The sequence below is a fragment of the Eretmochelys imbricata genome, chromosome 13 (assembly GCF_965152235.1).
Source record: "Eretmochelys imbricata isolate rEreImb1 chromosome 13, rEreImb1.hap1, whole genome shotgun sequence".
Classification (NCBI taxonomy): Eukaryota; Metazoa; Chordata; order Testudines; family Cheloniidae; genus Eretmochelys; species Eretmochelys imbricata.
This window is the reverse complement of record NC_135584.1, coordinates 19,549,566-19,562,066: the sequence shown is the minus strand read 5'-3', so window position 1 is coordinate 19,562,066 and position 12,501 is coordinate 19,549,566. Positions and strand designations below refer to the sequence as shown.

At 51.8% G+C, this 12,501-nt stretch overlaps 1 protein-coding gene across 1 annotated transcript; it reads right to left on the bottom strand.

Moving 5' to 3' along the window:
* Positions 1 to 390: 390 nt before the first annotated feature.
* On the bottom strand, positions 391 to 12,293 carry R3HDML (R3H domain containing like). Its single transcript, XM_077832441.1, has 5 exons — positions 12,033 to 12,293; positions 5,391 to 5,509; positions 3,972 to 4,104; positions 1,846 to 1,961; positions 391 to 523 (listed from the first exon to the last, which is right to left on the bottom strand). Exons 1-5 carry the CDS (start codon positions 12,291 to 12,293, stop codon positions 391 to 393), a joined length of 762 nt encoding a protein of 253 aa, XP_077688567.1.
* Positions 12,294 to 12,501: the final 208 nt, after the last annotated feature.

The window sequence follows — 12,501 nt, the reverse complement described above, 5'->3', positions numbered from 1 at the left end:
AAAGGACAGACATCCCACTACGACTGCTACCCTGGGGACCTACCCGCACCTACTGCCCTCAGAGGAACACCACCCCACGCGCTCCCTCGGGAGCTGTGTAGCACAGAGACAAAGTGACAGCTCAGCCATTCCCTACACAGCATTAGGGGAATGGGCTACAGCCGGGATAGAATAGAATAACCATAGGGAAAGACACTGCCAGCTCTTCAGAGCCGTTACTGACTAAAGCTTCCTAAATGCAGCTGAGGGGGTTCAGGGGAAGCAGCCTGGAATGTCACCGTTATAAATAATTCTCCTAGTTTACACAACATTGTACACGGCCTGTCCCACGCTCTTCTGTCGCCAGCTGCAGCTCCGCTTCTCCAGCCGCCGGGAAGAGCTCGCGGAGCCTCAGAACCAGCTCACTTTGTTGGATTTGAGTCCTGTGAAGCACATGTTGTTGCTGCAGACGCCAGCGTAACTGGGTGGGCAGGCCGAGCACGGTCTCCCCACCTGGTAAGGAGCTTCTCCTATCCAGTTGCCCCTGGAAAGGAAGGCATGGCATGGGAGCCGCAGCTCTCTCTGGATTGTGCTTGTTTGTGCTCAGAGAACGTGTGTGCGTGCGTGTGTGCACACAGGCCACACTGCCCCCTACTGGATAAAGTCACATCTGTTCAACAGTGTCTGACCATGTTGCCCTCTAGTGCTGTAGACTACAGGTGCGATGAACTGTAATACCATTGCAGCCCAGGGAGATTCTTTACCTCAAAATGGGAGAGGTCTGTACTTTTGAAGCAGAAGAATCCTGGGCTCTGTATCCCCAGTGAGCAGCCAGGAAGTCTGTTCAGCTAGCGATGCATGTGATAAAACAAGTGACTGCAAATAGCACTTGTTATGATAGATAACTTCCCAGTTGGGGGCGCTACAGTCTGATCGAACGTTTGTCTGGAGGGTAACTCCATTTTCAGGGAGTGCTTGATGGGAGAGGACAATACACATGGAGGAAGGAATAAAGCCAGAATGTTGCACTGTCTTGGCTCTCTCTGTAATAGAGTCCTAAACAAGCACCACAATGCCCTGTGCACGTGCAATCTGGTCAGTGTGTCTCTGTGTCTGTTTGCACGTGCGTGCATGCAACAGTGTGAGTGTGCATCTGTTTACTGACATGGGGGGGGTGAAGGAGTTTCAACTCTGGATCACTGGGCTAAGGTGAAGCTGGACACACACTGAGTCTAACTCACGCTCAAATTACTAAGGTACCTCCACTGTCCCAGCAGCATACCAGTGTAGGATGGCTCATGTCCAGCCCCGCTGGTGCCCAGGGAGTCACAGCTGCATAGGGAAAAAGTTACCTGAGGCTGATTAGCAAGAATGTTTTGCATCATGGTCAGTGCTTGCAGCTCTGGCTTTCCCCAGGGGGACTCTGTATGCATGTATTTCCTAAGCGCCTTTGAGGCAAAAGAAAACACTCTCTAGGGCTAATCCAGGCACCAGAGGAGAGCCCAGACTGAGCAAAGGCTGAGAGCAATAAGGGTGTGGGTTACGCTATCTCCTGGCTGGGCTGGGGCAACTCATTTGCTGCCGAGCCAGGATGTTCAACACACGGTGGGGCACTGTATTTGTGAGCACACCGGTAAGGCTGAGAGAATTCCCAGCTCCCATTTTGCTTCCCCTCCTGCAGGGGTCCCTCAGGCAAACCAAGAGCAGGCTGAGATGGAACCTGATCCACAGGGCAAGCTCGTTATGTGAACGGCAAAATCAGGCAGGTGTGTTGGGAGAGGGGAGGCAGCGCTCACTAACCCCCAGCTCCCATCCTCTCTCTGAAGTTGCCTGTGGTCAGGGAGAACCTTTCCTTAGCTCACTTACTTGATGGCATAGTTGCACACTAAATACACCGCCTGCCGCCACGTGGTGCCCCACACGTTCATGTTGGTGCAGGTGTTGATGGCACAGCCAATTTTGTTGGAGGAGGCCCACACCATCTGCATCAGAGACAGTCAAACAGAAGCTATCAGGATTGTGCGGCCTACACCAAAACAGAAGCATCAGAGGTGGAGAACCATGGAGCCTGCCAAGCAGAGGCAAATGGACCTCTGTTTATTCTACAGAGAATAAAAACACCCCCACTTGATTGTCTTGGTGGATGCCTACTGCTGCGTCTGCCTTGTGCTTTGCTGACCGATTGTAAGGCCAGTTTTCCGGCCAAATGACTTCCTTTCTGTGGGCACAATTCATGCCTGCAATATTGATACCTGCCTTGTCACACTTTAGGTTGAAATGAGCTGCTCAAATCTGAGTATTTGCTTCCCTAATTACCGGTACACATCAAACAGAAGAGCAAGGACTTGGCAATGCCCGCACTGCAGGATTGTACCCACAAAAAAGGGGTACAGCCTCAGCCCTTTTGAATACATATCCCATTGGGAGAGCCTTGTGCATGGACGTCTTCACACACTGATCAGAACTAGGAAAACCATCCAACTTGCTCAGGTCATTGAATTGAACTCTTCATAAAAAGCAGTTGTTATTTTTCGAGTTCACTCCCAGATTCCCTAAAGCCACTATCCAGACGGTGCTTAAGTGTCAACAATAACAACAGCTGCAAGGGGACTGAGCCATATTCAAGCTCTCAGACAAGTCAGGAGGAAAGGGGATGAAAAGTCTGTGTAAGTGGCAGACACCCATGGAAACACTGGCCTGGGGATTGCCAGGGGCCAAGCAGACTGAGAAGAGCAGTGAGCCATACGGCGCACTGTTAATTAAAGGGTAGAAATGCTTTGCCACAAACCATAGAAGTAAAGGAACATTTTCCACCTTGTGCTGGCGGCGCTCCTCCTGGATGTGCTCTGGGGGATGAGGGAGCCGTATTTCATGAGCAGCCAGACATTTCTGCACACTAAATAGCCGCTCTGTTGTGAAGGAGCTGATTCATGATCAGCAAGGCAGGAAGGGGCTCCCCCCCCCGTTTTGGAGACTTCGAGGGGCTACTGGTGTCAAGAGGGGAAGCTGAGGCCAAATAAAAAAGGAGCATTCCAGCCCATTGGCCAAAATCTCCTGTCTGTGCTGCAGAACGTGGCGAGAAACCTCTCTGCAGATACAGCCACAGCTCTTTGATGTAAACAAACCGATCCACCTCAAAGCAATGTGTGTGTTACAGGGCAGCAGCGCTGGGCGTACAACGCCGTGAATAGCTGCCTCTCATGCTGGCAAATGCTCTGCAAGGTATCCCAGGACAATACTGCTGAGGGCAGGCAGCTTGTCAGGAATGCTAACTCCTGCCTTCCTTTGGCCTTGTCTTTATGATTTAAACCAGACAGCCTCCCGGAGTTGGTCCTCCTCCTTCCATCCAGCTAGCTCAGCCGCGACAGACAACATCTCCCCGGCCGGCAGATGGAGCAGTGGAAAATGCAGGCACTGCTGCTAGGAAAAGAGCTGGTGTTTAGACGGTGTGTTTTTTAATGTGCTTGTTTGCAATGAATGTAGCGCTAGCAAAGGGGGCCAGACTGACAGCCCTGGCAAGGGACAGATCAGGGGACTCTGCTGGTTGCTTTAGGTGATATGGCTCATTGCTCTAAGAAGCTGCAGCAGCAGGATAATACCACTGATGCTCACTGAGTCCCCGTCCAGATGTGTTACAGAAGGCTCAGCAATGCCTGAACCTGCCTTCCTCAGGCCTCTCATCGTTTGCCACAAAACACAAACCTTGGTCAGTCAAAAGGACTGGCTTCCCAGGAAGTCTGCTGGGATTTTTTGCTAAATTGTAGCGGCTAGGAGTCCTCCTCGTGGGCCAGGACCCCATTATGTCAGGCGCCGTACAAACACAGAGTTGCAGGGCATTCTATCCCGCCAACACAAAAGAGGATTGCCCAGACCTCCCACAGTGCAATAGAAAGCAATCTGATCCTGGTACATTACCATCTAGCTCCTCGTTTGGGCATGTCAGCATACTTAGTAATACCACTACCCTGCCTCACATGACTCTGGCTTCATACCTGGGTGTAATGGCTGCAGACAGAACCACTGCATTTGGAGGGGCAGCTGGGGTTGCATTCACGAGGGTAGGGGAAGGAGTAATGCTGTTTCTCATAATACCAAGATTTCACAAGATCCACAACTGACCGGTACCTGTGGAAGATCACACATGTTATCCCCTGTTATTCCTCCACACTACCCAGACCAAGGAAGCAAACCCCAAGGAGACCTGCCAGGGCAGGCCTGTCAGAGACTTGCCCCCAGGTGCACTCATGTATGTTTGCTAGAGAGGTGCTTTGCCTTAGCTGTGTTGGAGCCATGCGAGCAGGTGCTCGCCTTGCTCCCTCAAGGACCAAGAATGGAACTGAGTTCCCAAGGGGCTGGGAGGTGACATCAGAGAGTGGAGGAGGAGGAGGCCCCTTTGTGCTCATAGTTAGTGAAATGGGGAACAGAGCAAGAGGGACAGGGGTTTGAAATGTGAGTGCAAGTTCCCCCGGGTCTCTCCAGGTGCTAAGGACTCTGGGGCAGCATAATTTTGCTCTCCTGCATTGTGAGCTGTGTTCGTGCATGCCAGGGGCATGTACAAAAGTGACTCTAAAAATCTGGCCCCCTCTGGCTGCATTAAATCACTCCTTACTCCCATTAAACCCCCCTGCGTGTTGTCAGTGCAAAAAAAAAAGGGAACTTTAACCAGCAAGGAGAAAACTTCTCAACTGATCCAACTCACACATCGACTCATTTATCTCTGGATGCTTTCATCTCCATTTCTTGCCACATTCACTAATTTACCCAAAGTGTTTTGTTTTTGAACGAGAGCTTTTCTCCTTCATGGCCCATCCCCTGCTCCAGTTGCATCCTGCAAAGGCTCTAAATACAAATCTCTTCACTAACACCAACAGGAACATGGCTCTGGTTCAGTGGGTTTCTCTGAATATTAATGGACTCTTTCTGCTACCGACAGCTGAGTGGCTCAAGGTCTGCAGATCAAGCTGAGACGTGCCCTTCAGATTCCATTCTGTGGTAAGTCACACTCCTCCCCAAACAAAGGTGGAGCGTTTTCTCTAGGCTGTGACTGAGACTCACTGCCTGTGCGATGGATTCAGCTGCACCTCCTTAGAGCAACAGTGAACCTGGCCCAGACTCGTTTTGTCTGTCCTGGGCTTGTCCCTTGCTCCCTTGGAACTACACCTCACTCCCCCTGCTGCTTTCTTTCATTTAGCTCTCAGTGGAGCAAGGTGCTACTGAGTGTGAATTAGGGGTGACAACCGGGTCCTAAATAACAAAGCTGCTAATAATGATGTCCATAGAAATAGATCAAATTTTGTTCTAGGCAGGGTTCTAACGAGACTCCCCAGTTCCTCCTGTGTCTGCAGAGAATGAGGACTTTGACCTCATTTGATGCAACATGCGTGATCAGAGCACGGCTGTGGATCACTTACCTGCCAGAGTGAATGGAGAGGTTCTGACCAATGTATCTCATCAGCTGTGGCGGCCCATGGTCCCATATGCACTGTACGGCCCAGGCTTCAGCAGACTTGGCTAGTCTCTCGTCCCACACCTAAGTGAGGGAAAAAAGAAATGGTGCAACAACATATGTCATTAGGCTACGGCCCAGAGCAGGAAAGAGTGACTCATTCTCTGAAAAAATGAAAGAGAACCATTTAACCATGACATGTGTACAGGGGAACCACCTTAGAATCCAAGAAAGCTGGCCTGGAAAGGACCCTTAGGTTACTGCATTATGCAGGGCACTTCCCTACATCATTCCTACTCGTGTTTGTACTCGTTCGGAGAGGAGCAGTGGGCTTGCAGCTAAAGCCCAGGACTAGGCATCAGGAGGCCTGTCCTCTGTCCTCTGCTCTGCCATTGACACACCGGGTGACACTGAGTGAGTCACTTCCTGCTCTGTGCCTCACTTGCTTTATCTGTTGAATGGGTCTGGAGATACTGAGCAGGGCAACTGTGAGACTAAACTCCCTGGTGTTTGAAAGTTGCCTTGAGATCCTCAAATGGATGTCACTATAGAAAGGCAAAGTATTATCTTTATATTGTTATCATCACCATCTCTCCCGGCGTTGCTGCTTCAGCCACCTCCTTTATTGTCTCTCCTAAGGCCTAATCACCCTCACAGATTGAAAATGTTTCCTAGCATCCATCACAAAGTGTCAGGTACCCCGTCTTATCTGAGAGCATGAAATACAGCCTAAGCAGTGTCTGCATCAGGCCTGATGTGAAGGTCTGGTGACCCTTTAGCTCTGCTGGGCTCTGTGGCACATGGGTCAGGAGTCCAGGTCCCCTCCCCCGATTGAGCTTTGGGATTGAAGCCCCTGAATTTCACCTGTGTTTCTAAATAATGGGCCTGGTCTGTGGTACTTTTCAACAAACCCTGCCTGATGTTCAGCTTTGGGCAAAACCAAAGGATGGAGGTTTTCTAAAAACCAGCTGGTCAGAGAGTCATAGGGTGTGTCTACACTGCAGTGTAAGGCCACGGTTCAAACTCAGGCTCAAGCCTAACCCCCTTCTGTCTACACACAAATCTCACTAACCCAGGTCTCAGATCAGGGTCCTGGGACCCCCCACCCGTGGAGGGTCCGAGCATTAGTCAAGTCAGGACCTCGGGTTCAATTCCCATTGCTTTGTAGTGAAGACGCAGCCGCACTGGACTCATGCGCTGGAAGCTGGCCAATCATATTCCACAATCCCGCTGGCTGACTTTCTTTGTCCTCTGGACAGTCAAGTTTTCCCACATTACACCATGAGCAAAGGGCTAGAACGGCCTTATTTTGGGAAGCACTTGGAAGTCTGGGATATGGGTGGTTGGACTTGGGCCCAGGTTGGGACCCAGAATTCAACTGTTCCTAACCTGGAGTTACAAATGAGTGTAGATCAAGGGTCGGCAACCTATGGCAGGGTGCCAAAGACGGCACGCAAGCCGATTTTTAATGGCATGCTGCTGCCTGCCAGGTCCCAGCCGCTGGCCCAGCTCAGCCTGCTGCTGAACCCAGGCCGGCAGCGGGCTGAACGGGGCTGGCAGCCGGGACCTCGGCAGGCAACAGCGTGTCATTAAAAATCCTGCCTGCCCCAGCCCGCTCTTCTCTGCCCCCCCCCCCAATGGCGGCAGGGTGAAGAAGCTTGGTTCTGCCGGCTGCTGCTGCAGGGCAGGCAAGTTCCTCCTCCCCGCCTCTTCCCGCAGCATGCTGGGTTCCTGCCCCTCCTCCCTACAGCCCATCAGCTGATGGCCCTTGTGAGGGAGGGGGAGAAGCGGAGCCGCAGCGCGCTCACTGCTTCGGGGAGGAGGCGGAGAGGAGGTGGGGACAGGGCCTTGGGGAGTGGGGGTGGAATCAGGGCATATCCCCTCCAGCCCCCTGCTGTGAGCCGCTCTGTGAGCACCCCCACAACCCTAGCCCACCCCCCCAGCCCTCTGCCCTGACCCCCACACTCCCCTCACACATACCCAGCCCTCTGCCCTGATCCCTGCAGCCCCCACACACCCCAGCCCCCTGCCCTGACCCCTGCACCCCCCACGACTGCAGCCCTGACTCCAGCATCCCCCACACATACCCAGCCCCCCCACACCCCATGCCCTGACTCCTGCACCCTCCTCACATGCCCTTAGCCCCCTGCCCTGACTCCTGCACCCCCCACACACCCACAACCCCCACACACCCCATACCCTAACTCTTGCACCCCCACATTCCCACCCCCACCCTGAGCACCAAACGGGAGTTCCTACACCCCCACCCCACATTCCCACCTGCACCCCTTGCACCAAATGGGAGCAGCCCAGGTAATCACTCCACACCCAAACCTCCTGCCCCAACCCTGAGCCCCTTCCCTCATTCTAGCTCCTGGCCAGACCCTACACCCCACCCCCAGCCTGCTCCTTCACCCCCAGTCCTGTACTCAGTGCACTCCCACCCTCATCTCCGTGCAGAGAGAGAGGAAGAGAATGGGCCAGAACCAGGGAGACGGTAGGTACCCACTCTATGTGGGCAGGGCCGGGATCCCGGATTGGCAGCGGGCTGAGTGGGGCCGGCAGCTGGGACCTTGGCTGGCAGGAGCTGGTGGATGGAATCCCAGACCAGCAGCGAGCTGAGTGGCAGCGGGCTGAGCCGCTCAGCCCACTGCCTGTCTGGGGTCCCGGCTGACTGCCCCGCTCAGCCCACTGCCTGTCTGGGGTCCCGGCTGACTGCCCCGCTCAGCCCACTGCCGGTCTGGGGTCCTGGCTGATGGTCCCGCTCAGCCCACTGCCGGTCTGGGGTCCCGGCTGCCAGGCCCTTACCAGCCGGGGTCCCAGCCACAGGCCCCACTCAGCCCGCTGCCAGCCTAGGTGAATGGAACCCCAGGCCGGCAGTAGGCTGAGCAGGCTGGCCGTGTAAGATCAGCATGTTAATTGAGTTTTAAATGAAGCTTCTTAAACATTTTGAAAAACCTTGTTTACTTTACATACGACAATAGTTTAGTTATATAATATATAGACTTATAGAGAGAGACCTTCTAAAAAAGGTTAAAATGTATTACTGGCATGCGAAACCTTAAATTAAAGTGAATAAATGAAGACTTGGCACACCACTTCTGAAAAGCTGCCGACCTCTGGTGTAGATGCTCAAGAACTTGGTTAACAAACCCAGGGTCTGTTACCTCAAGTTGTATTTACTCGGGGTTACACTGCAGTGTAGACATACCCAGAGACTCCAGCCAGCTGGTATATAGCTCATGCAGTCTTTCTCATGGGTTCTGCCCTATAGACCGTTTTCCAGTGCCTTGTCCAGCCAACTTTTAAGAGTACCAGGGAGACGTGCCACAGCCCAATACATCCCACACCTGTAATTTGGACCAGGGGAAATTCAGCTGGTTTCTGACACCATTACGAACATTTCACTAATTCAGAGGCAATAAGCCCATGAAAGCTCCCCTCCCCCATTGCAGTGACATGCATGGCCATTTGCTGGGTGGGCACTGAACGGAGACTCAGAGATTTTAACAGCTGAACCCCTGCTCTCCTCTCTGCTCTGCGATGCAGGCTGCAGCAGTGGTTCCAGCTTCATTTTCTGTCATTGCCTCCATAACACGTGTGGACAGCTGAAAATTCAGGACCCAGTGCAGGGGACTTACAAGTTAGGGCACATGGGTCCTCCTGCCTGGAAGCAGGAAGCCAACCCCAAAGGGAGAAAAGATGGGAGTGACAAGAAATACTGAACTTGTAGCTTGTGGTAGACAACAGAAGGAAGGCTCCTGTATCACCCATTGTCCTCAGACATCTCAGAATCACCATCAGGATCACAGGGCAGAGGCTACAGAGTGAGCCAATTTTGGCCACCACTGGGCAACAGATTCCCAATAGGCCAATTCTGGATTTCACTGGGTAGGGGATACCGTGGGTTGATTCTGGGTGTCACTAGGTGGGTGACACACAAAGGGTCAGCTCTCAGTGCCAGTGAGTAAAGGACATAAGTTGGCTCCAACAGGAAGGGGCATTATGGGTGGCCTCTAGATGTTGATACATAAGGGATACACGATAGTTCTGCTTGTGTGGTTCTCAGACTGGATCAAACTTGCCTGTGTGGGAGTCTGTGCTTCACACATGCTTGGCCTAAACTAGTAGCTTCCAAAATCAGACCAGTGCCTTTCCTTTTCTCTCCCAGGCATGACTGGGGCTTGTCTCCAAAGCAGTTCAAGGTGAGTGAGGACAAAGAAAACAGCTGCTCTAAGCCGTTAATAACAAAGGGACTGTGGTTGTGATACTGGTACTTAGCTGATGGATGCTGTTACACACCTACAGCAGGAAGCTCTAGCTCTGGAGCTGGGTGTGAGGTGCCTTTTATCTCTGTAACTCTGACTCCTATTGTACCTTCAGAAAATGGGGCCTAATTCTCAGAAGTGCTGATATCAATGGGAGCTGGAGGTGCTTCAGCACCTTTACAAATTAGGCCTCTAGTTATCTCCAGGCATCACTTGCTGGGTCAGACCTGTGTGGATGGTGTGTGAATTAGACTGCAAGCCCCTGGAGGCTGAGGACAGGTCTTCTTCTGTGTATGTACAGCACCAATCATGCTGTCAGCACTTAACAAACATTAACAATAGCAAAGCCGAGCAGGAGTAGAAATGACCAACAATTGCTTTGCAGGCCCCCGGGGAAAGGATGGTACATTTCCACATGGGGCAGATAACCCCAGCAGATAGCGTTGTTGTTTGGGCAGCACTGGTGGAAGTGGCCTGGGGCAGATCTCCCTAGGTGCACACAAACAGGGCTTCTCTTTCCATTTTAGGGGGTATGTCAGTTCCTGGTTTGCAGCAGACGACGTTTGGTTTTGCCAGGATTCTAGAGTGGAACCAAGCACAGGCCTGGTCATGGGAGGTGCTGACTCCCACTGACTTCAGAGGGTTAAAGATGCCAGCGCTCTGCAGAATCAGGCCCATAGGAGGTCTCTTTTCTGTCTGTTGTTGACGATTTTCCAGCAGATCCCCAGTGCCCATCTCCAGAGCATTGAATGGAACCTAGAGCTTGGTGCTTTCCCTACAGAGTATCTGTCAGCAGCTGGAGTTTCTCAAGCAAACACAGCTGCACTTTTCTCTTCAAGGGCCTAATCCAAAGCCCGCTGAAGTCAGTGGACAGACACCCACTGGACAGACTTCAATGGGCTTTGGATCAGAACCCTGGTTATTTTTTATTCATGCTTTTCAGTTACTGCAGGTTTCTACTCTGACCTTTTTTGGACACATGAGTAAGAAAAGAAAAGGCACAAAACCAACAGACTCAGCGGTTAGCATTAGCTACTGAGTTAGCAATCAGTGTGCCAGGAATTGCATAAGGAAAGCAAGCCAGGGCTTCCCGGAAGATGCTGTGAAATATCAGTTACCTTCATTGGACTCACCACCTCCCCGGCCCCAACCGCTGCACTCAGAGCTGCTAGCTGGGGAAGTTAATGTGATGTGGCAGCCTTTCATCTTCTCACATCTTCTCTGCTGACAGCAAAAAGCAGCTACTACAATTATCATGAACAAAGAGCTCACTGAGTTCAGAAAGGCTGTCTCCACGGGGCCCTGCAGGCTGCATGGTACCGGCTGATGCAGCGCTCAGCCACTCACATAAGGATCCCTCCCTTAGCTCTTCACTTTTTCCTTTGTGAAATAAGCTCTATACCAAGTGGGCCCCTCCCTGTCTGCAGGTCTAGCCCCCCCGACCCCTTCCAGGTGCCCACAGTCTACAACGGGGTGGAAACAGCTGACTAATTAGGGCTTGTCTAACACAGAGGTTGCATTGGTTTAACTAAAAGGAGGATGCTGACCTGGCATAACTCTGCGTGAACCTGGCCTGTGTTGGTTTGATTTGTACCTGTTACCTTGCAGACATAAGCTGAACTTATATAAGCCAATGTCATAGTGTTTACACACAGAGCTGCATCGCTTTAGCATCACACCCTTAGTTAAATGGGTGCAACGTTGTGTGTAGACCAGAGGGAGAAATATACCAAGAGCTGGAGCTTCGATGAACAAACGGATCCAGAGGGCACTGCTAGTACTGGGGGCTAATGCTGGCATACACTGTACTGAACCGACGGGCACTGCCTGGCTGGGCGTAACATGTGACAGGCAAGCTCTGTACTCACTAAAGGGCTTTAGATCCCCCTTCCCCTTCCTCATTCAGGTCCCTCCTAGATACTCTGCTGTCTCACAAGAAGTAATCATAGAAAACAAAAGAAGCCCAACTTAATAGCACCCAGGGTGGGTTTAACTTCCCTGCACCCTCTCCCCTCCCCACACCTGGTGAGGCTCTTGATGACCCTTGCTTGTGTCAGGTTTGACTTTGGGTAGGAAGCGCATTGGAACCGGGGCTGTGACTCTGCACGCTGCTGTGCAGTGCCTAGCACACAGCTTGTTGCTGAGAAATAACAGATCACAACAATACATTGCCAGTGCCGGAGCATGGCATCCGCTCTGCTGGTGTAACGGGCTCCATTCTGCAGCTCTGCAGTTTTTGCTTTGTACCCACTTCCTCAGCAGATGGTGTTAAGACATTAAACCTGCCCTTGACCCCACGATCATTCCTTCTCCCTTCAGGAAGCATGGCAAAAACTCACCATATACTCCATGTTGGCAGCTGATGGAGACACCTGTGCCCGCACTTGGTTGTGGTAGTCCAAAAGAGCGCTCATGTCCCGCGGAGAGATGTATCGCTTTCGGCGACTCCTTGGCACCCCGAGGCCAGACACCAAGCCAGCCTGTGTGTGGCTGGAGGGGTACAGGAGCTCGGTGGCATTGGGCAGCACAAAAGAGCTCGATTTTGGTATAATCCAGAAGACCAAGCCAGTGAAATACAGGTGCATGTGCAATAAAGTCATTTTAGGTTGTTGTTTTGTTTATTTTTTTTTTGCAACTGTCTACTGTCAAATGAAACAAAACAAAAAGAAATGAAAAAATAAGGCAAATCTTCTTCTTTCTGATTGTGTATCTAAAAAAGGAGACAATAGAGGCACCGTTTACTTTTGCATTTCACATGAAAATTCCACCTCCCCAAAGATCATGGAAATAGTTTTTCCAGGTTGAAAA

Bases quoted from the DNA above. Each gene is read 5' to 3' on its own strand.
- R3HDML (XM_077832441.1), bottom strand. From the start codon at position 12,293: ATGACTTTATTGCACATGCACCTGTATTTCACTGGCTTGGTCTTCTGG. The intron at 4,105-5,390 runs GTAAGTGATCCA...GATCTTCCACAG, and splicing joins CTCTCCATTCACTCTGGCAG to GTACCGGTCAGTTGTGGATC. The intron at 1,962-3,971 runs GTATGAAGCCAG...TCTCTGATGCAG, and splicing joins TCTGCAGCCATTACACCCAG to ATGGTGTGGGCCTCCTCCAA.